The 24,688-nt window shown below is 45.2% G+C and overlaps 1 protein-coding gene and 1 non-coding gene across 3 annotated transcripts in view; both read left to right on the forward strand.

Moving 5' to 3' along the window:
* The first annotated feature begins 1,270 nt into the window (after nucleotides 1-1,270).
* Nucleotides 1,271-1,342, forward strand: trnaa-ugc (transfer RNA alanine (anticodon UGC)). Its single transcript has one exon. It is a non-coding gene; the product is annotated as a tRNA-Ala (tRNA).
* Nucleotides 1,343-1,539: 197 nt separating this feature from the next.
* The window catches only part of ift172 (intraflagellar transport 172), a 183,177-nt gene continuing 160,028 nt past the window's right edge, over nucleotides 1,540-24,688 (forward strand). For both annotated transcript variants that reach the window (XM_068024099.1, XM_068024100.1), the window contains exons 1-5: nucleotides 1,540-1,874; nucleotides 8,837-8,980; nucleotides 10,551-10,663; nucleotides 11,389-11,428; nucleotides 24,030-24,095. In XM_068024099.1, the coding sequence (XP_067880200.1) occupies nucleotides 1,836-1,874; nucleotides 8,837-8,980; nucleotides 10,551-10,663; nucleotides 11,389-11,428; nucleotides 24,030-24,095 (402 nt within the window). In that variant the 5' untranslated portion in view covers nucleotides 1,540-1,835. The remainder of the gene's footprint in view (nucleotides 1,875-8,836; nucleotides 8,981-10,550; nucleotides 10,664-11,388; nucleotides 11,429-24,029; nucleotides 24,096-24,688) is intronic.

The following is a 24,688-nucleotide window of genomic DNA, read 5'->3' on the forward strand; positions in this document are numbered from 1 at the left end:
GCTGTGGGCCTGTAGTCTGGAGGCTAGACTAGGTAAGGACAGCAGATTTCTTTCAATCAACAATGGTTTTATGACCATCATTACACTCACTTTTAATTCCATTGAAACTCCATCTTCTGCTGTGGTGGGAATTCAAACCCATGTCCCCAGAGCAATACCCTGGGTCTTTAGTCCAGTGACAATACCACTGCGCTACCACCTCCCCTCCTTTGCAGGGTTATGGGAGGAAAGGGTGGTAAAGGCCTGCTACCTGACCCGAAGCTGACAGGACCCGACGACATGTGTCGAGTCGGGTTCCTCTTCTGGGTCCGGCTTTCATGCTTGTGTCGGGCCCCGGACACATACGGTAAGTGCTCTGCTGGTACGTATTGAAATTAAAAAACTTACCTGAGCTGGGAGTCCGGGACGAAACTGAGTCGTCATCGCGCATGCGCTGCTGCTTCTTGCAGGTTCGGTGTCAGGAAGGTAATTAAACGAATGGTAAGGTCGAGCTCAGGTCGGGTCAGGCTCGGTGCCAAATCGGAGGGAATCAGGCCGGGTCGGGCTCGGATCCACTGTGGTTTGGTCGGGTTCCGGTCGTGTTCTTTTTCCCAACATGAGCAGGCCTTTACTGCTCGGGTCTGCAAATGAGACCCAACCCGAGCCCGACAGAACCCCATCCGACTCCGAGCCTGACCCGGCCAGAGTCCTTCCATTTTTTCCCGCGCCCGACCCGACCTGACTTTGTTCCTTAACTGCACAAGCTTAAAATAACTGTAACAAAACCGCCTTTGAAGTCCAAAAAGTAAATTAACATTAGAGTCACTTACCTGAGGTGGTGATAGAGTGCGTCCAATCTGGCCCAACCCGACCTGAGCCCGAATGCTGGACCCGGAGGTGCGAACCGATCCGACCCGAACTCGAGACATGACATTGGGTCCCGTCGGGCTCGGGTCAGGAAGCAGGCCTTAAAAGGGTGGGATCGTACGAGTAGCTGAGTTTCTGTTGGAGAGCCTGCAGGGACACAATGGGCCAAACGGCCTCCTTTTGTGTTGTAATCATTCTGATTCTGATGAAAGGTGACTGACCTGAAATGTTAACTCTGTTTCTCTCTCCACAGATGCTGCCAGACTATTTCAGTACTTGTATGTCAGATTTCCAACAGCCGCAGTATTTTGCTTTTATGATTCTCAGTAAATTGGCAGAAACGCTGCTGCAAAATGAAATATTTACAGGTACTGGCTAGATCGCGCTGCTATATTTATACAGCTCCGGCTGTGCGTTCAAGAGCGGGGATGTAGCTCAGTGGTAGAGCGCATGCTTTGCATGTATGAGGCCCCGGGTTCAATCCCCGGCATCTCCACTTTTGTCGGACCGTTATTTTTTTGTTAAGTAACTGCATGGGAGTACAGTCTTAAATTTTCTAAAAATAAAGCAGCATTTTATTCCAACTCAAACCCCATTTCTGCACAATCAGACTCTCCGGCTGCAATGGACAAGGCAGCACTTTGCAACGTCAGCACGTTCCGCTTACGTCGTCATCCAGGAGAACGACGCAGACCCGCCTCGGATCACCGCCATTTGGGAGAGATCCCGATCTCTCAGTCCTTCAGGCGTTTTGTTCTTTTGATACTTTTACTTCTTACTGTGAATAAAAAAATAAATGAAGCCTTTCTGCTCGAGTTTTTCGTGCAGCACGGTGCGTTTACGTCATCACGGACTGCGTACGCAAGTTTGTCTTACGTGCGGAAGGGGCGTGCCGAGGCGGTAACCAGGGCAACGGCGGTGGTTTCGGCCGCAGGGTAGAAACAAAGCGGCCGGAGCGAGGCGGCGGCAGCAGGATCATCATCATCATCATGCAGCTGAAGCACCTGAAAACCCTGCTGAGCCCTCAGGTACGACCAGGGGGAAAGGCCGAGTCCGTAGCTATTCGGCCTGCCACTGCACATCAGCAGGACAGGCCTAACTTATCCGCAGGGGAGCTGCCGTTTGTTTTCAGGTCCCGATTTTAACCGTTACGTCGCTGATCGCAGCGTTGTTAGCGCCAGTCTTTCAGTAAAGGAAGAAAGACTTGCATTTTTGCAGCTTTCACAACCTCAGTACATCCCAGTGCTTTACAGCTAGTGAATTACTTTTGAACTGCCACTGTTGTAATGCAATTTGTGACTTTCAGAGTTGCATCTCACTCGATCTGTGTGCATCTATAACTCCCAGATTGTGCTCCTTTCGGATCAATCTCACATTTGTAGAAAAGCAAAATACTGTGGATGCTGGAATTCTGATGAAACAAGTTATGATGAAACGTCATTGACCTGAAACGCTGACTCTTTTTCTCCACAGATGCTGCCAGACCTGCTGAGTATTTCCAGCATTTTCTGTTTTTGTTTTGTACATGTTTATTTACATTTCCATTTCAAGCACGTTATATAGATGGCAGATCGGTTATTCAGTTCTAGAGAGAGATGAGTGGTAACTCACAACCTTACTTATGCGGTTACGTTTATCGTGCCAATATGACCGTCTCAGTGCTAAACCTAGAAACATTGAAAATTTATGACACAGAAGGAGGCCATTCAGCCGTTGTGTTTATGCCAGCTGAAAAAGAGCTATCCTGCCTAATCTCACTTTCCAGATCTTGGTCAGTAGTCTTGTTAAGTTATAGCACTTCAAATGCAGATCCAAGTATTTTTTAAATGTGATGAGGTTTTATGCCTCTACCGCCCTTTCAGGCAGTGTGTTCCAGATCCCCACCACCCTCTGGGTGAAAAAAATTACTCCTCAACTCTCTTCTAATCCTTCTACCAATTAATTTATATCAATGTTGCCTGGTTATTGACCTCTCTACGAAGGAACACAGGTCTTCCCATTCACTCTCCCCAGCTCCTTTGTAATGTTATACACGTCAATTAAATCTCCTGTCAGCCTCCTCTGTTCCAAACAAAACAACCCCAGCCTATCCAATTTTTCCTCATGGCTAAAGTTCTCCATTCCTGGCAACATTCTTGTAAATCTCCTCTGTACCCTCTCTCACTTTGTTCCTCGAATGCAGTGACCAGAACTGTGTGCAGTACTCCAGCTGCAGTCTAACTAGTGTTTTATAAAAATCTAGCATAATCTCCCTTCTCTTATACTCCAAGCCCCGGCCAGAAAATTAAAGTATCCCGTATGCCTTCTTGACCATCTTATCTGCCTGCCCTTTTAGCTTCAGGGATCTATGGACATGCATGTCAAGGCCCCTCTGTTCCTCTACACTTCTTAGTATCCTATGATTTATTTATTCCCTTGCCTTGTTTGTCCTCCCCAAATGCATTGCCTTACACTAATCCAGATTGAATTCCATTTACTACTTTTCTGCCCACCTGACCAGTCCATTGATATCTTCCCGCAGTCTACAGCTTTATTCATCACTATCAAACAAGTGGCTAATTTTTGTATCATCAGCAAACTTCTTAATCATGCCTCCTAAATTTAAATCTAAAACTGCTACAACCCATAAATCTCATCCACGACTTAACATGCCGCTTCTACTATTCCCACACCCAAACATTCCTTTGCTCAATTTTCCAGAACTCAGCACTCTTCTTCCAGGGCCCCATCACTCCTCCTATTGATCCCAGGACCATGCTTTCATTGCCATGTAGGAACACTTCTCTGAATAAAAGCACAGTGGCAGCAGTGTGTACCATCTACAAGATGCACTGCAGCAACGCACCAAGGCTCCTTCGACAGCATCTTCCAAACCCACGACCTCTACCACCTCGAAGGACAAGAGCAGCAGATGCATGGGAACATCACCACCTGCAAGTTCCCCTCCAAGTCACACACCATCCTGACTTGGAACTATATCTCCGTTCCTTCACTGTCACTGGGTCAAAATCCTGGAACTCCCTTCCTAAACAGCACTGTGGTGCACCTACCCCACATGGACTGCAGTGGTTCAAGAAAGCAGCTCACCACCATCTTCTCAAGGGCAATTAGGGATGGGCAATAAATGCTGGCCTGGCCAGCGATGCCCAGATCCCATGAATGAATTAAAAAAACATCAAAATGGACTGTTAAAGCTTCTATAGATACATAAAAAGGAAACATTTGGCTAAGACAAATGTGGGTCCATTGCAGGCAGAGTCATAGAATTTATAGTGGGCAATAGAGAAATGACAGAGAAGCTAAATGATTATTTTGTGTCTGTCTTCACTGAGGAAGATGCAAGAAATCTCCCAGAATTAGAGATCCAAAGGACTAGGGAGAATGAAGAATTGAAGGAAATTAGTATTACTAAGAAGTTTGTATTGGAGAAATTAATGGGACTGAAGGTTGTTAAGTCCCCAGGACCTGATATTCTACATCCCAGAGTGTTGAAAGAGGTAGCTTTGGAGATAGTGATGCATTGGTGATCATCTTCCAAAATTCTGTAGATTCTGGAGTGGTTCCTGCAGATTGGAAGGTCGCAAATGTCACCCCACTATTTAAGAAGGGAGGGAGAGAGAAAACAGGGAACTACAGATCTGTAAGCCTTACATCAGTAGTAGGGAAAATGCTAGAATCTATTCTAAAGAATGTGATAAATGGACACTTGGATAATGGATCTGTTTGGGCATAGTCAAGATGGATTTATGAATGGGAAATCATGTTTGACGAACCTGTTGGAATTTTTTGAGGATGTTACTAACAGAATTGATAAAGGGGAGTCGGTGGACGTAGTATACTTGGATTTTCAGAAGGCTTTTGATAAAGTCCCCCAGAGGAGTTTGGTTAGCAAAATTAAAGCACATGGGATAGGAGGTAATATACTGGCATGGATTAAGGATTGGTTACCAGGCAGAAAACAGAGAGTAGGAATAAACGGGTCATTCTCTCATTGGCACGTTGTGACTAGAGGGGTACCGCAAGGATCAGTGCTTGGGCCCCAGCTGTTCACAATCTATATCAATGACTTGGATGTGGGGACCAAATGTAATATTTCCAAGTTTGCAGATGACACAAAACTAGGTGGGAATGTATGTTGTGAGGAAGATGCAAAACGGCTTCAAGGGGATTTGGACAGACTTAGTGAGTGGGCAAGAACGTGGCAAATGGAATATAATGTGAAAAAATGTGAGGTTATCCACCTTGGTAGGAGGAATAGATGTGCAGAGTATTTCTTACACGGTAAGATATTAGAAAGGGCGGCGCAGTGGTTAGCACCGCAGCCTCACAGCTCCAGCGACCCGAGTTCAATTCTGACTACTGCCTGTGTGGAGTTTGCAAGTTCTCTCTGTGTCTGCGTGGGTTTCCTCCGGGTGCTCCGGTTTCCTCCCACAGCCAAAAGTCTTGCAGGTTGATAGGTAAATTGGCCATTATAAATTGCCCCTAGTATAGGTAGGTGGTAGGGGAATATAGGGACAGGTGAGGATGTGGTAGGAATATGGGATTAGTGTAGGATTAGTATAAATGGGTGGTTAATGGTCGGCACAGACTTGGTGGGCTGAAGGGCCTGTTTCAGTGCTGTATCTCTAAATCAAAAATCAAATCAAAAAGTGTAGCTGTACAAAGGGACCTGGGTGCCCTTGTCAATAAGTCACTGAAAGCAAGCTTGCAGGTGCAGCAAGCAATTAGGAAGGCTAATGGTATGTTGGCCTTTATTGCAAGAGGATTTGAGTACAGGAGTAGTGATGTCTTCAATTGTATAGAACCTTGGTTAGACCACACCTGGAGTACTGCTTGCAGTTTTGGTCCCCTTACCTTAGGAAGAATACATATATAAAGAGCAAGAGGGTAACCAGGGAAAGGGTTGGCCCACTCAAGGACAGAGATGGGAATCTATGTGTGGAGCCAGAGGAAATGGGCGAGGTGCTAAATGAGTACTTTGCATCAGTATTCACCAAAGAGAAGGACTTGGTGGATGATGAGCCTAGGGAAGGGAATGCAGATCATCTCAGTCATCTCATTATCAAAAAGGAGGAGGTGTTGGGTGTCTTGCAAAGCATTAAGGTAGATAAGTCCCCAGGGCCTGATGGGATCTACCCTAGAATACTGAGGAAGGCAAGGGAAGAAATTGCTGGGGCCTTGACAGAAATCTTTGCATCCTCATTGGCTACAGGTGAGGTCCCAGAGGACTGGAGAATAGCCAATGTTGTGCCTTTGTTTAAGAAGGGTGGCAAGGATAATCCAGGAAATTATAGGCCGGTGAGCCTTACGTCAGTGGAAGGGAAACTATTAGAGAGGATTCTTCGGGACAGGATTTACTCCCATTTGGAAACAAACGAACTTATTAGCGAGAGACAGCATGGTTTTGTGAAGGGGAGGTCGTGTCTTACTAATTTGATTGAGTTTTTTGAGGAAGTGACGAAGATGATTGATGAAGGAAGGGCAGTGGATGTTATCTATATGGACTTTAGTAAAGCCTTTGACAAGGTCCCTCATGGCAGACTGGTACAAAAGGTGAAGTCACACGGGATCAAAGGTGAGCTGGCAAGATGGATACAGAACTGGCTCTGTCATAGAAGACAGAGGGTATCAGTGGATGGGTGTTTTTCTGAATGGAGGAATGTGACTAGTGGTGTTCCGCAGGGTTCAGTTCTGGAACCTTTGCTGTTTGTAGTATATATAAATGATTTGGAGGAAAATGTAGCTGGTCTGATTAGTAAGTTTGCGGATGACACAAAGGTTGGTGGAGTTGCGGATAATGATGAGGATTGTCAGAGGATACAGCAGGATATAGATCGGTTGGAGACTTGGGCGGAGAAATGGCAGATGGAGTTTAATCCGGACAAATGTGAGGTAATACATTTTGGAAGGTCTAATGCAGGTGGGAGGTATGCAGTAAATGGCAGAACCCTTAGGAGTATTGACAGGCAGAGAGATCTGGGCGTACAGGTCCACAGGTCACTGAAAGTGGCAACGCTGGTGGATAAGGTAGTCAAGAAGGCATACGGCATGCTTGCCTTCATCAGTCGGGGCATAGAGTATAAAAATTGGCAAGTTATGTTGCAGCTGTACAGAACCTTAGTTAGGCCACATTTAGAATATTGCGTGCAATTCTGGTCGCCACACTACCAGAAGGACGTGGAGGCTTTGGAGAGGGTACAGAGGAGGTTTACCAGGATGTTGCCTGGTCTGGAGGGCATTAGCTATGAGGAGAGGTTGGAAAAACTCGGATTGTTTTCACTGGAACGACAGAGGTGTAAGGGCGACATGATAGAGGTTTACAAAGTTATAAGCGGCATGGACAGAGTGGATAGTCAGAAGCTTTTTCCCAGGGTGGAAGAGTCAGTTACTCGGGGACATAGGTTTAAGGTGCGAGGGGCAAAGTTTAGAGGGGATGTGCAAGGCAAGTTTTTTACACAGAGGGTGGTGAGTGCCTGGAACTTGCTGCCAGGGGAGGTGGTGGAAGCAGGTACGATAGCGACGTTTAAGAGACATCTTGACAAATACATGAATAGGAAGGGAATAGAGGGATATGGGCCCCGGAAGTGCAGAAGGTGTTAGTTTAGGCAGGCATCAAGATTGGCGCAGGCTTGGAGGGCCGAATGGCCTGTTCCTGTGCTGTACAGTTCTTTGTTCTTTGAATATTGTTGCCATAGTGGGAGTGCAACAAAGGTTCACCAGACTTGTTCCCGGGATGGTGGGACTGGCCTATGAAGAGAGTTTGGGGAAACTGGACCTCTATTCTCTAGTATTTCAAAGAAGGAGAGGTGATCTCATTGAAACCTACAAAATACTGAAAGGGATAGACAGGGTGGATGCAGCTAAGCTGTTTCCCCTGGTTGGGGAGCCTAGAACCAGGGGACAGAATTTCAAAATAAGGGGGATGCCACTTTGGACAGAGAGGAAGAAAAATGTATTTACTCAGAGGGTTGTGAATCTTTGGAATTCTCTACCCAGAGGGCTGTGGAAGGTCAGTCATTGAGTATGTTTAAAGTAGAGATTGACAGGTATCTAAATTGACAGGGTGCAGAAAAGATTGACAAGGATGTTGCCTGGTTTGGAGGGCTTGAGTTATGAAGAGAGATTGGATAGGCTGGGTCTGTTTTCCATGGAGCGAAGGAGGCTGAGAGGGGACATGATAGAGGTATATAAAATTATGCGAGTCATAGATAGGGTAGATAGCCAGAGTCTGTTTCCCATGGTAGGGGTGACTAAAACTAGAGGGCATAGATTTAAGGTGAGAGGGAGGAGGTTTAAAGGGGATCAAAGGGGTAAATTTTTCACACAAAGAATAGTGGGTATCTGGAATGAGCTGCCTGAGGAGGTGGTGGAGGCAGAGACAGTAGCAACATTTAAGAGGCATCTGGACAGGTACTTGAATGAGCAAGGCAGAGAGGGATATGGAAATAATGCAGGCAGGTGGGATTAGTATAGATAGGCATTCTGGTCGGCATGGACGCAGTGGGCCGAAGGGCCTGTTTCTATGCTGTACGACTCTATGACTATAAATACCAATGAGATAAAGGGATATGGGTTAGCGTGGGAAAAAGGCATTGAAGTGGATAATCAGCCATGATCGTATTGAATGGCAGAGCAGGCTCGATGGGCTGAATGGCCTTCTCCTGCTCCTATGTTCCTATACTGCCACACACAGTACCTGTAACCTGCTTCTTGCTTATCAGACACCATTCAGATGTCACACTTGTAAGAGTCTGGAAATTGAAATTTATAAGCAGTTTAAGGATAGTGCAGGGCTAGTTCAGGACCGACATCAGAATAAACATGAAGATGATCAGAAGCTTCAGTGAATTGCCAAAGAGAGTGGTTAAGACTAGTACTCTGGTCTTATTGAACAAAAAGTGTGAAATTCTGGTAGAATAATGTCATATGGGATGAATTTTTTTTTTAATGCAGTCCTAACGTGAACTTCGGCTTTCTTTCCTCTTCCAAGGATGGTGCTGCAAAAGTTACATGTATGTCATGGGCACCCAATAACAGCAAGTTCGCAGTCTGCACTGTGGATAGAGTTGTTCTTCTCTATGATGAAAATGGAGAAAGAAGAGATAAATTCTCCACTAAACCTGCTGATTCAAAGGTAAAAAAAACCTAATTTTCAAAGAATTATATGTAATATCTTGACAAATATATGATATATGCCATAGTGTAAAAGGCTACAGGCGAAGTGCAGGAAAATGAGATTAGCATAGTTCGGTGCTTGATGGCCGGCACAGACACGATTGACCGAAGGGCCTGTTTCTGTGCTGTATAACTCTGACTCTATGACTTTATTAACATATTTCTCAAGAAGTTCCATTGACAGTCATATAGTGGGATAGTGATTTTCTTTTCTATAATTAGACATTAAAAATAACTTAATCATCAGAAAACTGATATTGCTTTAAGCCCTGTATTGTATATGTGCTGAGCTGAATTGGTTGGCATCCTTCCATCTATGAAAGATGATGGGCACGCAGCAAACAATCTTCTCTTTGTGCATTTTTGCTGATGGCTGTGAAGGCCAATCCTTGAGAGACAGGTTCTGCCACAAGTGCTGCACATGAAGCTGCCAAGTGACACTGCGAGTTGTTGTTTTTGACGTGGACGCCTGTTGCCGAGCTGCTGTAGCAACTGGTTGATGTAGTAGTGCACACCAGTCGCCAGCTAGTGACTCCCAGGTGCATAGTCGACATTTAGGGCCTTCATGTCATGCTTGCAAGCATCCATGAAGTGGAGCTTTGGGCACCCCACTTGTCGTCTGGCTCTGGCTACCTCACCATACAGAAGGTCCTTGGGTATGCTACAGTCTTCCATCCTGCGGATGTGCCCGATCCACCGAAGCCGCCTCTGTTTGATTAATGCCAATACGCTCGGGAGCTCTGCCTTTGAGAGGACTGCTGAACTGAATTATGACCCTGAAAATTGAACCGACTTCTGTTACAAGCTATTTGAATTGTCAAATATAGGACAAGGAAACATATTTTGCGAAGGTTAAAGAAAAGCCACAGTTCTTTTCATATCTGAGCACCTTTTGGTGAAATTTGAATCTTGAAGTTTAGATGATTAATGATAAATGGCAGGATTTTTTCTTCTGTGAATGGTGTCGTTGTACCTCTCCCCTGTTTAGTAAAATAATTTTTCTTGCATTTATAATTTCACAAATGAAGCTGCAATGAGATTGTCATATTTAACTGCTAAATTAAAACAAACATGTTCGAGATCCAAGGTCTGGAGGTGTGTGCAACATCTTGTGAAATCAATTAGTACTGTATAAGTAATGTCTTGCTCATTGTGCACTGGTAGTGGTTAACCAGTTTTTTTTGTTTACTGCAACCTGTGCTAACTGTATTGCTATTGACCACAACACAGTCAACATTAGTCCTCTCAATTTGTGACTTGGAGACTACTTGTTCGCCAGATCTGCAACCCATGCAAAATATTATCCATAGACATAGGTTCTTTTCTGGTCATTAGTCTGACATAAGGTTAGAGGCAAGTGACAATGCAAGTTATCAATGCAGCTGACTGGCTAGCTTCACTTGTGAAATCATAAATTAAGTATGCTATCAGCAGTCATCTCTGTAAAACTGTAACAGAAATATTTGTCTTCTATTCCCATTAATTATTGCAAACTAATTATTTGAAAAATGTCTATGCCTTTTTTCCAGTATGGCAAGAAAAGCTATATGGTCAAAGGCATGGCCTTTTCACCAGATTCTACCAAAATAGCCATTGGGCAGACAGACAGTATCATATATGTTTATAAAATTGGCGAAGATTGGTAAGTCCTATTTTTGTGTATTTTTTTTAATGGACACGCATGCAAACCAATCATTATGTTCACAGCTTCAGTAACTACTGGAAATCTACACCGGTTAGATTAGGCCTGCAGAACCAAGCAAGGTTTAGTGTGTACGGAGCTACTGCTGGAGTTTAGCCACCTAAAAGCATTCGGCTTACTCGACCATCACTGTTAAATTTACCTCTGCATGTCTAGCTACAACTTCCCTACCCAGTAAGACTTTGCACTGCATGGTTATTTGGAGCCGAATTTTAAAAATCCCAGTTTCCAGTGACATGTCTATGCCTCCAGGTTCTATTAGTGAACCAGTTTGATCAGTATTGCAGGTAGTTTTGATGCAGTCCTGCCTGGTTCAGGTATTGGGATTACCATGTCTGCCACATTGATTTAATTTTAAACATTATTTGACAAGTGCGTTGCCATAATTCCAAAGAGTTCCTAATTATTCCCCCAATGTGAATTTGAACCCTTGCTAGGTTGACAGAACAGACGGGGAGCACATCATGAGCAACATAATAAGCAGAACAATTTGACATAAACCATACTGTCACTGTCAGTTCAGTTTTGAGGCATTTTTATTGTTTAAAACCATTTCAAATTTATTACTTGAAAACAGAGGCTGAATTAAATCACCAGTGGATTTGGTACTTTAAACCATTTCACTTAAACTTGATTACTGATTATTTGGGATTTTTTTTCTCTAGGGGTGACAAGAAGGTTATCTGTAACAAGTTTGTACAGACGGTAAGCGAACTTTCTAATATGAATAATGCGGAGCTTTCATTGATTTCTGTAATCGTCTCTCATTATGTGTCAGCATGTCTGAGCATATGTTTTTGTTGTGGCAGGAGCATTTATTCAGTTCATCCAGAGTATGAACTTATAACAATCTTAGAATCAAATTCTTCTGTTTCTGTTCCGATGAAGGGTCACTGACCCGAAACGTTAACTCTGCTTCTCTTTCCACAGATGCTGCCAGACCTGCTGAGTGGTTCCAGCATTTCTTATTTTTATATCTTCTGTTTCTATCTTTGTTTTACCTGATTTTTTTCTTTTAAGCATTCGAAGACATTTCAGTAGAAACAATCCTTCATTTAATAGGGTCACTGACCCGAAACGTTAACTCTGCTTCTCTTTCCACAGATGCTGCCAGACCTGCTGAGTGGTTCCAGCATTTCTTATTTTTATATCTTCTGTTTCTATCTTTGTTTTACCTGATTTTTTTCTTTTAAGCATTCGAAGACATTTCAGTAGAAACAATCCTTCATTTAATAGGGTCACTGACCCGAAACGTTAACTCTGCTTCTCTTTTCACAGATGCTGCCAGACCTGCTGAGTGGTTCCAGCATTTCTTGTTTTTATTTCAGATTTCCAGCATCCGCAGTATTTTGCTTTTACTTCATTTAATAGGTCTTTGTTTATTGGTGAGTATAGCAACAATCAGGATATAATGGTCAGGAGTGGGAATTTTTAAATTCTTTTTTGGGATGTGAGCGGGCTGGCAAAGCCAGCATTTGTTGCCCATCCCTAATTGCCCTTGAGAAGGTGGTGGTGAGCTGCCTTCTTGAACCGCTGCAGTCCATCTGGTGTAAGTACCCCTACAGTGCTGTTGGGGAGGGAGTTCCAGGTTTTTGACCCAGCAACAGTGAATCTAGGATGATACAGACCCAAGTCAGGATGATGTGTGACTTGGAGGGGAACTTGCAAGTGGTGGTGTTCCCATGTATCTGCTACCCTTATTCTTTTAGGTGGTAAAGGTCACGGGTTTGGTGAGAGCTATTGATTGATCCTTGGCGAGTTGCTGCAGTGTATCTTGTAGATGGCATACACTGCTATCACTGTGCACTGGTGGTTAAGGGAGTGAATTTTGAAGGTGGTGGATGGGGTGCCAATCAAACGGGTTGCTTTGTCCTGGATGGTGTCGAGCTTCTTTACTATTGTTGGAGCAGCACTCATCCAGGCAAATGGAGAGTATTCCATCACCATCCTGACTTGTGCCTTGTAGATGGTGGACAGGCTTTGGGGAGGTGAGTTACTCGCCGCAGAATTCCCAGTCTCTGACCTGTTCTTGTAGCCACAGTACTTATATGGCTGGTTCAGTTAAGTTTCTGGCCAATGGTAAGCCCCAGGATGTTGATGGTGGGGCATTCAACAATGGTAATACCATTGAATGTCAAGGGGAGATGGTTAGATTCGCTCTTGTTTGAGATGGTTATTGCCTGGCACTTTTGTGGCGTGAATGTTACTTGCCACTTGTCAGCCCAAGCCTTATGAAGGTCATTGATGAAGCAGCTGAAGATGGTTGGGCCTAGGGCACTACCCTGAGGAACTCCTGCAGCAATATCCTGGGACTTAGATGTTTGGCCTCCAAAAACCACAACCATCTTCCTTTGTGCTGGGTATGACTCCAGCCAGTGGAGAGTTTTCCCCCTGATTCCCATTGACTTCAATTTAGCTGGGGCTCCTTGATACCACACTTGGTCAAAAGCTGCCTTGATGTCATGGGCAGTCAATCTCACTTCGCCTCTTGAATTCAGCTCTTTTATCCATGTTTGGACCAAGACAGTAATGAGGTCAGGAGCCAAGTATCCCCGGCAGAACCCAAACTGAGCATTGGTGAGCAGGTGAGTGCTAGTTAAGTGCCACTTTTACTTTGCTGATTATTGAGAGTAGACTGATGGGGTGGTAATTGGCTGGATTAGATTTGTCCTGCTTTTAGTGTACAGGACATAGCTGGGCAATTTTCCACATTGTCGGGTAGATACCAGTGTTGTAGCTATACCGGAACAGTTTGGCTATGGGTGCAGCTAGTTCTGGAGCACAAGTCTTCAGTACTGTTGCCGGGATGCTGTCAGGGCCCATAGTCTTTGCTGTACCAGTGCCTTCAGCCGTTTCTTGATATCACGCGGAGTGAATCAAATTGGCTGGAGACTGGCATCGGTGATGCTGGGGACTTCAGGAAGAGGTGGAGATGGATCATCCATTCGGAACTTCTGGCTGAAGATAGTTGCAGATGCGTCAGCCTTTTCTTTTGCACTGATGTGCTAGGCTCCCCCATCATTGAGGTTGGGGCTATTTGTGGAGCCTCCTCCTCCTGTTAGTTGTTTAATTGTCCACCACCATTCACGACTGGATGTGGCAGGACTACAGAGCTTTGATCTGATCCGTTGGTTGTGAGATTACTGAGCTCTGCCTATTGCATGTTGCTCCCGCTGTTTAGCATTTTCGTAGCTTCACCAGGTTGGCACCTCATTTTTAGATTTGTTGGATGCTGCTGCTAGCATGCTCTCCTGTGCTCCTCATTGAGCCAGGGTTGAAGTGAGGGATTATGCTGGGCCATGAGGTTACAGATTGTAGTTGAATACAATTCTGCTCCTGCTGTTGGTCCACAGCACCTCGTGGATGCCCACTTTTGAGCTGCTAGATCTATATTAGAACATTACAGCGCAGTACAGGCCCTTTGGAATCTATCCCATTTAGCACGGTAGTAGTGCCACACAACACGATGGATGATATCCTCAGTGTGAAGTCAGGCCTTTGACTTCATAAGGAATGTGTTGTGGTCAGTCCTACCAAATCTGTCATGGACAGATGCATCTGCAGCAGATAAATTGGTCAGGGCAAGGTGAAGTAGGTTTTTCCCCTCTTGTTGGTTCCCTCACCACCTGCTGCAGGCTCAGTCTGGCAACAATATGCTTTAGGACTGTGCCAGCTCAGTCATTAGTCGTGCTACCAAGCTACTCTTGGTGATGGACATTGAAGTCCCCAACCAGTGTACATCTGTGCCCTTGCTACCCTCAGTGCTTCTTCCAAGTGGTGTTCAACAGTACTGTAATGCCCATAGCAAGACATAACATATTCCTACTTTTAAAATATGAACTTTATTCAAGGTGGATTCTATAAAATTGACTTTACCTTTTAAAAAACAAAGTGTCTCCTAACAACGCAGAGCATGTGGAGAGCAATCGTTGACGTCATCAGTGCGTCCGAACACTTGCCAGCTTGCCAGTATAAATCCACGCGTGCTGATGTCACCACATAATGACATTACACGTAATGACATCCACATGTTATCATGTAGTCACATACCGAGTGGGCAAGCCCCCAACTGGGAGGGGAGAAGCGACGAGTGGGGGGAAGCGGGAAGGCAGGGAACGAGTGGCAAGCAGTCGGGAGTGGGAGAGAACGGCGGGATGGAGTGGCGAGCGGTCGGGAGCAACGGGAAGGAATGGTGAGCAGACGGGCATGGGAGGGAGTGGGGAAGTGAAAGCCGTGATTGAAGCAGTGATGCGCGGCCAGTGAGGGGTGAGGTTGTTTGGATTCAATTCGCTTTTTTGTCTCAAATTGAGCAGCGCCATTTTATTACTGGCATCTGCCTGACACATTGCGAACAGTTACATTTCAGTCGATTGTGGCTGCATTTGCACATGTGCAAGTAGTGCACCACCTAGTGGTTGAGTTGCCAACAAATGCAGCCTTTTAAAAAAAAAAGGTGGACAGTGCTGCAAACGATAGCTGCCAAAGATCAGACGTACTGGCCTGAGTATTTGAACACTGCCTCACTGTCTGTTGGGGACAAAAGAATACATTCCAGGCTATGAGGTGTCAATTACACCCATGCTGAAATCATCAAGAGGCATTCCTGAATTGAATGGGTTCTTTTGAAACAGAGAAGATGTGAAGTAGCCACATCATAACAAGACTGTACTCATCCAGATGTTAATGGGTGGCCATGGATTCCTCATCCTGGTCTATTGTGTGGTCACACCAGGGAAGAAAAAACATTTGTCAGGTATCAGAAATGCTAATGATGAGTTAACCCTCTGGGAGGAGGGAGAGAGATCGAGATCACAGCAACATGACAGAAAAACATTCCAGCCAGTGGCTGTGGAAGGAGATCCAGCCAAACAATGAAGAAGCCCTGCTGCTAATTTTACACTTAAGCTTGGTGCAGCAGAGAACTGAAAGTGACCCACTTCCAATCTGAAATTTTAACCACCATAAATCTACAACACTTCAACAAGTCAAGCCTACAAACAACCAAAAGGTTTATTGTAAACCACGAGCACCTACCACACCTTGAACCCTTACCCTTTGCCTTTTACGTATCTTCTCTTGAGAGTGCATGTGAGTGCTGTTGCGAACATTTTGGGGAATGAATATTGTTCAATAAATAGTTAATCTTCTGTTTTAAACCCAGAAGAAAACCTGTCACTGTCTGTTTATTTGGCAAGTAAAACACTCGGGGGGCTAACTCATCATTTTAAACAAAATATGATTGCAGCCAGTTGGGAGGTGGACAGTGGGAACCACCCACACCCCTTACCACCTGGCCATAACAGTACTGATTCATCAGCTGAAGGAGGGTGGTAGGTGGTAATCAACAGGAGGTTTTCTTGCCCATGTTTCACCTGATGCCATGAGACTTCATCGGGTCCGGAGTCAATGTTGAGGACTCCTAGGGCAACTCCCTTCCGACTGTATACCACTGTGCAACCACCTCTGGTGGGTCTATCCTACCGATGGGATAGGACATACCCGGGGATGGTGATGACGGAGTCTGGGACATTGTCTGTAAGGTATGATTTGGTGAGTATAACCATGTCGGGCTGTTGCTTGACTAGTCTGTGGGACAGCTCCTAACTTTGGCACAAATTCCTGGAAAAATGGATTACTTTGCAGAGTCAACTGGGCAGAGTGGGTCATTGTCATTTCTGATACCTTGGTTGATGCCGGGTGGTCCATCTGGTTTTATTCTTATTTGACTTTTCTGTAGTGGTTTGGTACAATTGAGTGGCTTGCTGGGTCATTTCAGAGGGTAGTTAAGAGTCAACCATATTGTTGTGGGACTGGAGGCACATATAGGCCAGACCAGGTAAGGACAGCAGCTTTCCTTCCCTAAAGGACATTAGTGAACCAGATGGGTTTTTATGACAATCCAGTAGTTTCATTTCCAGAGGTTTCATGGTCATCATTACTGAGATTAACTTTTAATTCCAAATTTATTGATTAGTTGTTTTTAAATTCCACCAGCTGCTGTAATGGGATTTAAACTCAGGTCTCTGGAGGATTAGTCCGAATCTTTGGAATAACACTACTGTCCCCAATGTTAGTTGAATTTTCCTTTTTCTACCCAGCTCGCAGAGACCAATTGTTAGCAGCCCTCCGTGCCATTCCAGTGAGGCTATTGATCTTAGCACAAACAGAATATTGAACCTGGGACTTTCTTAATCTGTATTGATCAGCAGTTCAGTGGATAAACGTGATAAGACATTGAGTGGTGGAGCACCATTTTACAAATTTGTAACGGTAAAATTAACTCCTAAAACTAACAAATTTTCATATCACAAATTGGAATTTGATGATTTTTAAGCAAAAAATAGTCAACATATTTAATCTTGAATCTGTAACTGAGGGAGCTTCAGTGAAAACTGGACAAAGACAAAATCGGATACCACGGTGCTGAAAATGGCTGTCAGGATTGTAAAGATGGAATATCTGCTGGTTTAGTCATCCTTGCTAAATAATAACCTGTGTTAGAAATCCTAGTCCAACACCATTTTAAGAACCATGTTATATGAATCAAATGCTGCTTTGATAAAATTTTCACAAAAGAAGTACATACACCAGAGTCCAACTGAGCTATCCTATAACCTGAGCACAAAGTTGTAAAATTCTATGGAGTTATTTTCAACTTCATTGGGGTAGAAGGCTAACAGTAGTGTTCGGATGCCCACTATGCACCTGCTTGAGCACACTTGAATGGGGTATATAACAGGTGGCCGATGCCCTTAAATGTTGCCACTGTTCCTGCCTCCACCACCTCCTCTGGCAGCTCATTCCAGATACCCACTATTCTTTGTGTGAAAAATTTACCCCTTTGATCCCCTTTAAACCTCCTCCCTCTCACCTTAAATTTATGTCCTCTAGGTTTAGTCACCCCGACCATGGGAAACAGACTCTGGCTATCTAACCTATCTATGCCTCTCATAATTTTATATACCTCTATCATATCCCCCTCTCAGCCTCCTTCGCTCCAGGGAAAACAGACCCAGCCTATCCAATCTCTCTTCATAACTCAAGCCCTCCAAACCAGGCAACATCCTTGTGAATCTTTTCTGCACCATCTCTAGCTTAATCACATCTTCCTGTAGTGCGGCGACCAGAACTGCACACAGTACTCTAAATGGGGCCTAACCAACGTTATGCACAACTGTAACATGATGTCCCAACTCTTGTACTCAATTCCTCGGCCGATGAAGGCAAGCATGTCATACACCTTCTTCACCACCCTGTCTACCTGTGTTGCCACTTTCAGGGAACTATGTACTTGCACCCCAAGGTCTCTCTGCTCAACAACACTCCCCAGGGCCCTACCATTCACTGTATATGTCCTGCCCTGGTTTAATTTCCCAAAATGCATCACTTTGCTCTTGTCTGCATTAAATTCCATATGCCAATCCCTTGCCCACTTCCCCAGTTGATCTATATCCTGTTATAACCTTAGACAACCTTCTTCACTGTCCACTATACCACCAATTTTGGTGTCATCTGCAAACTTACTAATCATGTCCCCTACATTCTCATCCAAGTCACTAATATATATGACAAACAACAGAGGTCCCAGCACCGATCCCTGCGGCACACCACTGGTCACCGGTCTCCAATCTGAAAAACAACCCCCCACTACCACCCTCTGCCTCCTATCACTGAGTCAATTTTATATCCAATTGGCTAGCTCACCCTGGATCCTATGTGTTCGAACCTTCCGGACCAGCATACCACACGGGACCTTGTCAAGGGCCTTGCTAACGTCCATGTAGACAACATCCACCGCCCTGCCCTCGCCAATCCTCTTGGTCACCTCCTCAAAAAACTCAATCAAATTCGTGAGACATGATTTCCCATGCACAAAGCCATGCTGACTATCCTTAATCAGACCTTGCCTTTCCAAATGCACATAAATCCTGTCTCTCAGAATCCCTTCCAATAACTCCCACCACTGATGTAAGGCTCACAGGCCTGTAATTCCCTGGCTTATCCCTGCTGCCCTTCTTAAATAAAGGCACAACATTAGCTATCCTCCAGTCTTCCGGTACCTTACCCGTGGCTAACGATGATACAGAAATCTCTGCCAGGGCCCCAGCAATCTCCTCCCTTGCTTCCCATAGCATCCTAGGATACACCTAGTCAGGCCCTGGGGATTTATCCACCTTAATGCGCTTCAAAACCTACAACACCTCCTCCTTTGTAATTTTGAAATGCTCCAGGATATTGCTGTTCCCTCCCTTGAGCTCACTAGCTTCCATGATCTTCTCTACGGTAAATACGGACGAGAAGTATTCATTTAAGACCTCGCCCATTTTCCGTGGCTCCACACATAGATTACCACACTGATCCTTAAGGGGACCTACTCTCTCCCTTGCTACCCTTTTACTCTTCATATACTTATAGAATCTTTTAAGATTCTCCTTTATCTTATCTACCAGGGAAATCTCATGGCCCCTTTTCGCCCTCCTAATTTCCTTCTTAAGTGTACTCCTACATCCCTTATACTCTTCGAGGGACTCACTTGATCTCAGCTGCCTATACCTGACATATGTCTCCTTCCTTGTCCTGACCAGACCCTCAATGTCCCTCGTCAACCAAGGTTCCCTAAACTTGCCAGCCTTGCCCTTCAATCTAACAGGAACATGCCGGCCCTGAGCTCTTCCTGTCTCACTTTTAAAAGCCTCCCACTTGCCAGACGTCCCTTTACCTGTAAACAGCCTCTCCCAATCAACTTTTGAGAGTTCCTGTCTGATGCCATCGAAATTAGCCTTCCCCCAATTTAGGACTTCAACCTGAGGACCAGTCCTATCCTTTTCCATAACTGTCTTGAAGCTAATAGAGTTATGGTCACTGGTCCCAAAGTGCTCCCCCACTGACACATTGACCACCTGCCCATCCTCATTTCCTAAGAGGAGGTCGAGTGTAGCCCCTTCTCTAGTAGGGCCATCCACATACTGCTTCAGAAAACTATCCTGGACACACTTAACAAATTCTTCCCCATCTGATCCCTTAGCACTACGGCAGTCCCAGTCAATATTAGGGAAGTTAAAATCACCTACTATTACAACCCTATAATTCCTACACCTATCTGTGATTTCCTGACATATATGCTCCTCCAATTCCCTCTGACTATTGGGGGGCCTATAGTATAATCCCATCAAAGTGATCACCCCTTTCTTATTTCTAAGTTCTACCCATATAGCCTTGCTGGACGTTCCCCCCGGGATATCCCCTCTAAGTACTGCCGTGATGTCCTCCCTAATCAATAGTGCAACTCCACCTCCTCTCTTACCGCCACCTCTGTCACGCCGGAAGCATCGGTACCCTGGAACATTGAGCTGCCAGTCCTGCCCATCCCTCAACCACGTTTCTGTAATAGCTATAATATCACAATTCCATGTACCGATCCATGCTTTGAGTTCATCTGCCTTACCTGTAAAGCTTCTTGCATTAAAGTAAATGCAGTTTAGTCAACCAGACCTTCCACGTTCCCTGTCCTGCCTGCCTACTGGACTTATTTATTTATTTAGAGATACAGCACTGAAACAGGCCCTTCAGCCCACTGAGTCTGTGCCAACCAACAACCACCCATTTATACTAATCCTACACTAATCCCATATTCCTACCACATCTCGGCACAGTGGCGCAGTGGTTAGCACCGCAGCCTCACAGCTCCAGGGACCCGGGTTTGATTCCGGGTACTGCCTGTGTGGAGTTTGCAAGTTCTCCCTGTGTCTGCGTGGGTTTTCTCCGGGTGCTCCGGTTTCCTCCCACAAGCCAAAAGACTTGCAGGTTGATAGGTAAATTGGCCATTATAAATTGTCACTAGTATAGGTAGGTGGTAGGGAAATATAGGAATAGGTGGGGATGTTTGGTAGGAATATGGGATTAGTGTAGGATTAGTATAAATGGGTGGTTGATGTTTGGCACAGACTCGGTGGGCCGAAGGGCCTGTTTCAGTGCTGTATCTCTAATCTAATCTAATCTCCACCTGTCCCTATATATTTCCCTACCACCTACCTGCACTAGTGGCAATTTACAATGGCCAATTTACCTATCAACCTGCAAGTCTTTGGCTGTGGGAGGAAACCTGAGCACTCGGCGGAAACCCACGCGGATACAGGGAGAACTTGCAAACTCCCCACAGGCAGTACCCAGAACTGAACCCGGGTTGCTGGAGCTGTGAGGCTGCGGTGCTAACCGCTGCGCCACTGTACCACCCACTTGCTTGCTTTAACCTCTACATTTGCCTCAACTATCACATCGGAAAGACTACTACTTTGGGTCCCACCCCCCTGCCAGACTAGTTTAAACCCTCCCGAGTAGTACTAGCAAACCTCCCCACAAGGATATTGGTCCCCTTCCAGTTCAGATGCAACCCGTCCCTCTTGTACACGTCACCTCTGCACCAGAAGAGATCCCAATGGTCCAAGTAGCTGAAGCCCTCCCGCCTACACCAGCTGTTCAGCCACGCATTCATTTGCCTTATCCTCCTATTCCTACCCTCACTAGCACGTGGCACAGGGAGTAATCCTGAGATTACAACCCTAGAGGTCTTGCTTTTTAACCTTCTGCCTAACTCCCTATATTCACTTTACAGGACCTCATCTGTCTTCCTGCCTATGTCGTTAGTACCAATATGGGCCACGACCTCTGGCTGCTCACCCTCCCCTTTCAGAATGCCCTGTGCCCGCTCAGAGACATCCTTAACCCGGGCACCAGGGAGACAACACACCATCCTGGATTCTCGCTCGTAGCTACAGAAACGCTTGTCTGTGCCCCTGACTATAGAGTCACCTATCACTACCGCTCGCCTACGCTTTGACCTTCCCTGCTGTACAACAGAGCCAGTCGTGGTGCCATTGACCTGGCTGCTGCTGCTGCTGCTTTCCTCTGAGAGGTCATCCCCATAACAGTATCCAGAACAGCATACTTGTTATTGAGGTGAATAGCCACAGGGGACTCCTGCACTACCTGCCTGCCCCTCCTGGCAGTCACCCATGTAACTGGCTGAACCTGCGGTGTGACCACCTCCCTGAAACTCCTATCTATGATACTTTCAGACTCCTGTATGCTTCTCAGTAAGTCCAACTGCCGCTCCAACCGATCCATGCGATCTGAAAGGAGCTGCAACTGGACACACTTCCTGCAAACATAGTCGTCAGGGACATTTGACTTCTCCCTGATCTCCCACATTTCACAGGAGGAGCATACTACCCCACTGACTGCCATTTCCACCCCTCGTGTTACTTCTGGCTTAAAAGAAAGAAAGACAGAAATTGGGAATAAAAAAAAAACTAAGCTTTGCCTGGTCAATACTCACCCTCCTCACCGAAGCCCGCACTTTGACCTTACCAGCAGCACTGCGACCTCGCAGACCCTCCCAAAGATTGGCACTCTCGGATCTTTAATTGCCCTTTCGGATTTTACCTCAGGGAAGAAGCCGCTGTCGATGCTGATGTCGATGTGAGTCGCTGACTCCGGGAATCTCCAATTCGGGGCTCCGCCGATCCCGGGCCTGTAACCAGTCGTCGGGCCCACATACCCGCCATTCGCCTCTGCGATGTTCCCGGGTGTGCAGCACCTGGCTAATCTCCGACTGCAGCCTCGCACTGTGTGCTGGCCGGGGCGGGTAGGCCTCTCCGCGGGCCTTGGCGACTGCTGCTGTTGGTATAGCCCGACTACACCAAGAGAGCCGGCGGAGGCGGAGAGAGTGGGCGGGGCGGGGGGACGAGAGCGGGCGGGGCGGGGGGTGGTGGAGGAGGAGAGCGCACTCACACCCGCCGCCATCAGAGTCTTCGGCCGCTCTCTCCCTGCTTCACCCCACCCCCCCCAGCTCTCTTCAGGCTTCCCCCCTGCGCTCTCCCTGCTTCCTCGTGTTACGCGATGACGTCATCTGCGCATGCGCCAACCAGTCCTGGCAACGCGGAACGTCGTGCACGCTCAGAGAGCAGGAGCCCATTTGCGCATGTGCGCATCTTGCCGCAGTCTGATGACGTTGTCGGCCGGCTGCGTTGTCAAGAATCACTGTGTAAGAAGTAATGATGATAAAGAATTTGCATTTATATAGTGCCTTTTATGACCTCAGGATGCCACAAAGTACTTCACAGCTTAATGAAGAACTTCTCAAGTACTATCCTTTTAAAGTAGGGAAAAGTGGAAGCCAAATTGCACACATCAAAGTCTCTCAAACAGCAATCAGATGAATGACCAGATAACCATTTTTTTTTTGGTGTTGGTTGAGGAACAAACATTTGCCAAAACAGTAGGAAAACCTCCATGCTCTTTTTTGAATAGTGCCATGAAATCTTTTACATCTACCTTATGTGCAGATGGAGTCTTGGTTTAATGTTTCATTTGAAAGATGGCATGTCCAAAGGTGCAACATTCCCCAGTACTGCACTGTAGTTTCGGACTAGATTCTGTACACCAGTCTGTGGAATGGGGCTTGAGCCCACAATATTCTGACTTAGAGACAGGAATAAATCCATATAAAACCCCAGTAAGACTGCAGTTATGTGCAGTTTTTGGCTGCATTCTGTGGAAAGGATGTTAAGGCAACATAAAGGGTATAGCACAGATTCAGTAGATTGCTGTCTGGAAATATAACTATAAAAATAAAGCTTTAAAAATGGAGCTGTTGTTGCTAGAATAGAGGGTATTGTAAATGATTTGATGGGAATATTTAACATTATAAAGGGATCAAAAAGAATAGAAATGGACTATTTCTTGATGGTTGAGGGTCTAAAATGAGGACAGGTAGATAAAAGATTAAATGCAGGTAACTCAGGACTAAGAGCAGGAGAAACTTTAACCTAGAGAATATGAAACTATGTGATACAATGATAAGTTAGTGATTAGAACAGAAACTATGTCAACTTGTAAGAATAGGTTTGAAACATGGTTAAAGAATAGGGGGAATAATGGGATATGGGAATAGGGTAGGTATATGGGATTAGGACTACTATGGAGGATAAACACCAACATAGATTGGCTGAGCAGAATGGCCTGTTTCTGTGTTGTGATTTCTGTGTAACTTCGATTTCTCATGCCCAGAATCATTTTTGATTGTTTGTCTCTACCTGTGAGCAGAACTAAGCCCAGTACTCCAGACTGTGTGTGTCCAACAGGTTATACAGAAACTCACTTATTTATCTTTATAGCTGCAATTCATGCTAATATGTGGCAATCTGTTACCTGTGTTGACATTGTGATCCTATATGCAGTGAAGGCCTTTGTGACTATATTCATTGTTGCTTTTCACATTATAAAGACTTTTATTTTTATATTTCAGAGTGCTGTTACATGTCTAATCTGGCCAGCAGATCAAGCAATCGTTTTTGGATTGGCTGAAGGCAAGGTATGTTCCTGTAATTCACTATACTGTTTCCCCCACCCCCAGAAAAAAAAATAAAAGAAGCAGATACTATCAATACATTTAAGGTGAGACTTGATGTATACATGAGAGAGGAATAGAGGTATATGTGGGTAGGATGGGAAGAGATAATTAGAATGGATGGAGGCTTGTGTGGTGTAAACCCTGACATTCGATGTAATTATATTAGCATTATTGCACTAGGGTTTGATTATACTGTCACCTTTGTGTTGTGGTGAAGCAGTTCACAGGAATGCAAAAGTGATAGTATAATTCTGCATTGTGATTTGTTTCTAGAATGCAAAAGTGTGAACCCCACTGGAGGAGGCAATTTTGCAGCACTTGAGCTTTACACCGTACAAAATATTGCTCCAGTTTATTGTTTAAGCTACGTTTAAAAAGTGCCCAGGAGTTCATTGGGTCTTCTGGGCAGTTAATTAAGTTAAGTTGTTGTTAAGAACTGTGTTTTTAAGACATTAGAATTTTGCCAGGTTGGATGAAAGCTCTCTACACAAGTGTAAGCATGTAAGTATGCACTGAGATGTTGTGGTGGGGGAGCTCCAAATGCTCCCTGGAAC

This window comes from Heterodontus francisci, chromosome 3, assembly GCF_036365525.1.
Source record: "Heterodontus francisci isolate sHetFra1 chromosome 3, sHetFra1.hap1, whole genome shotgun sequence".
In the NCBI taxonomy this organism is placed as follows: domain Eukaryota; kingdom Metazoa; phylum Chordata; class Chondrichthyes; order Heterodontiformes; family Heterodontidae; genus Heterodontus; species Heterodontus francisci.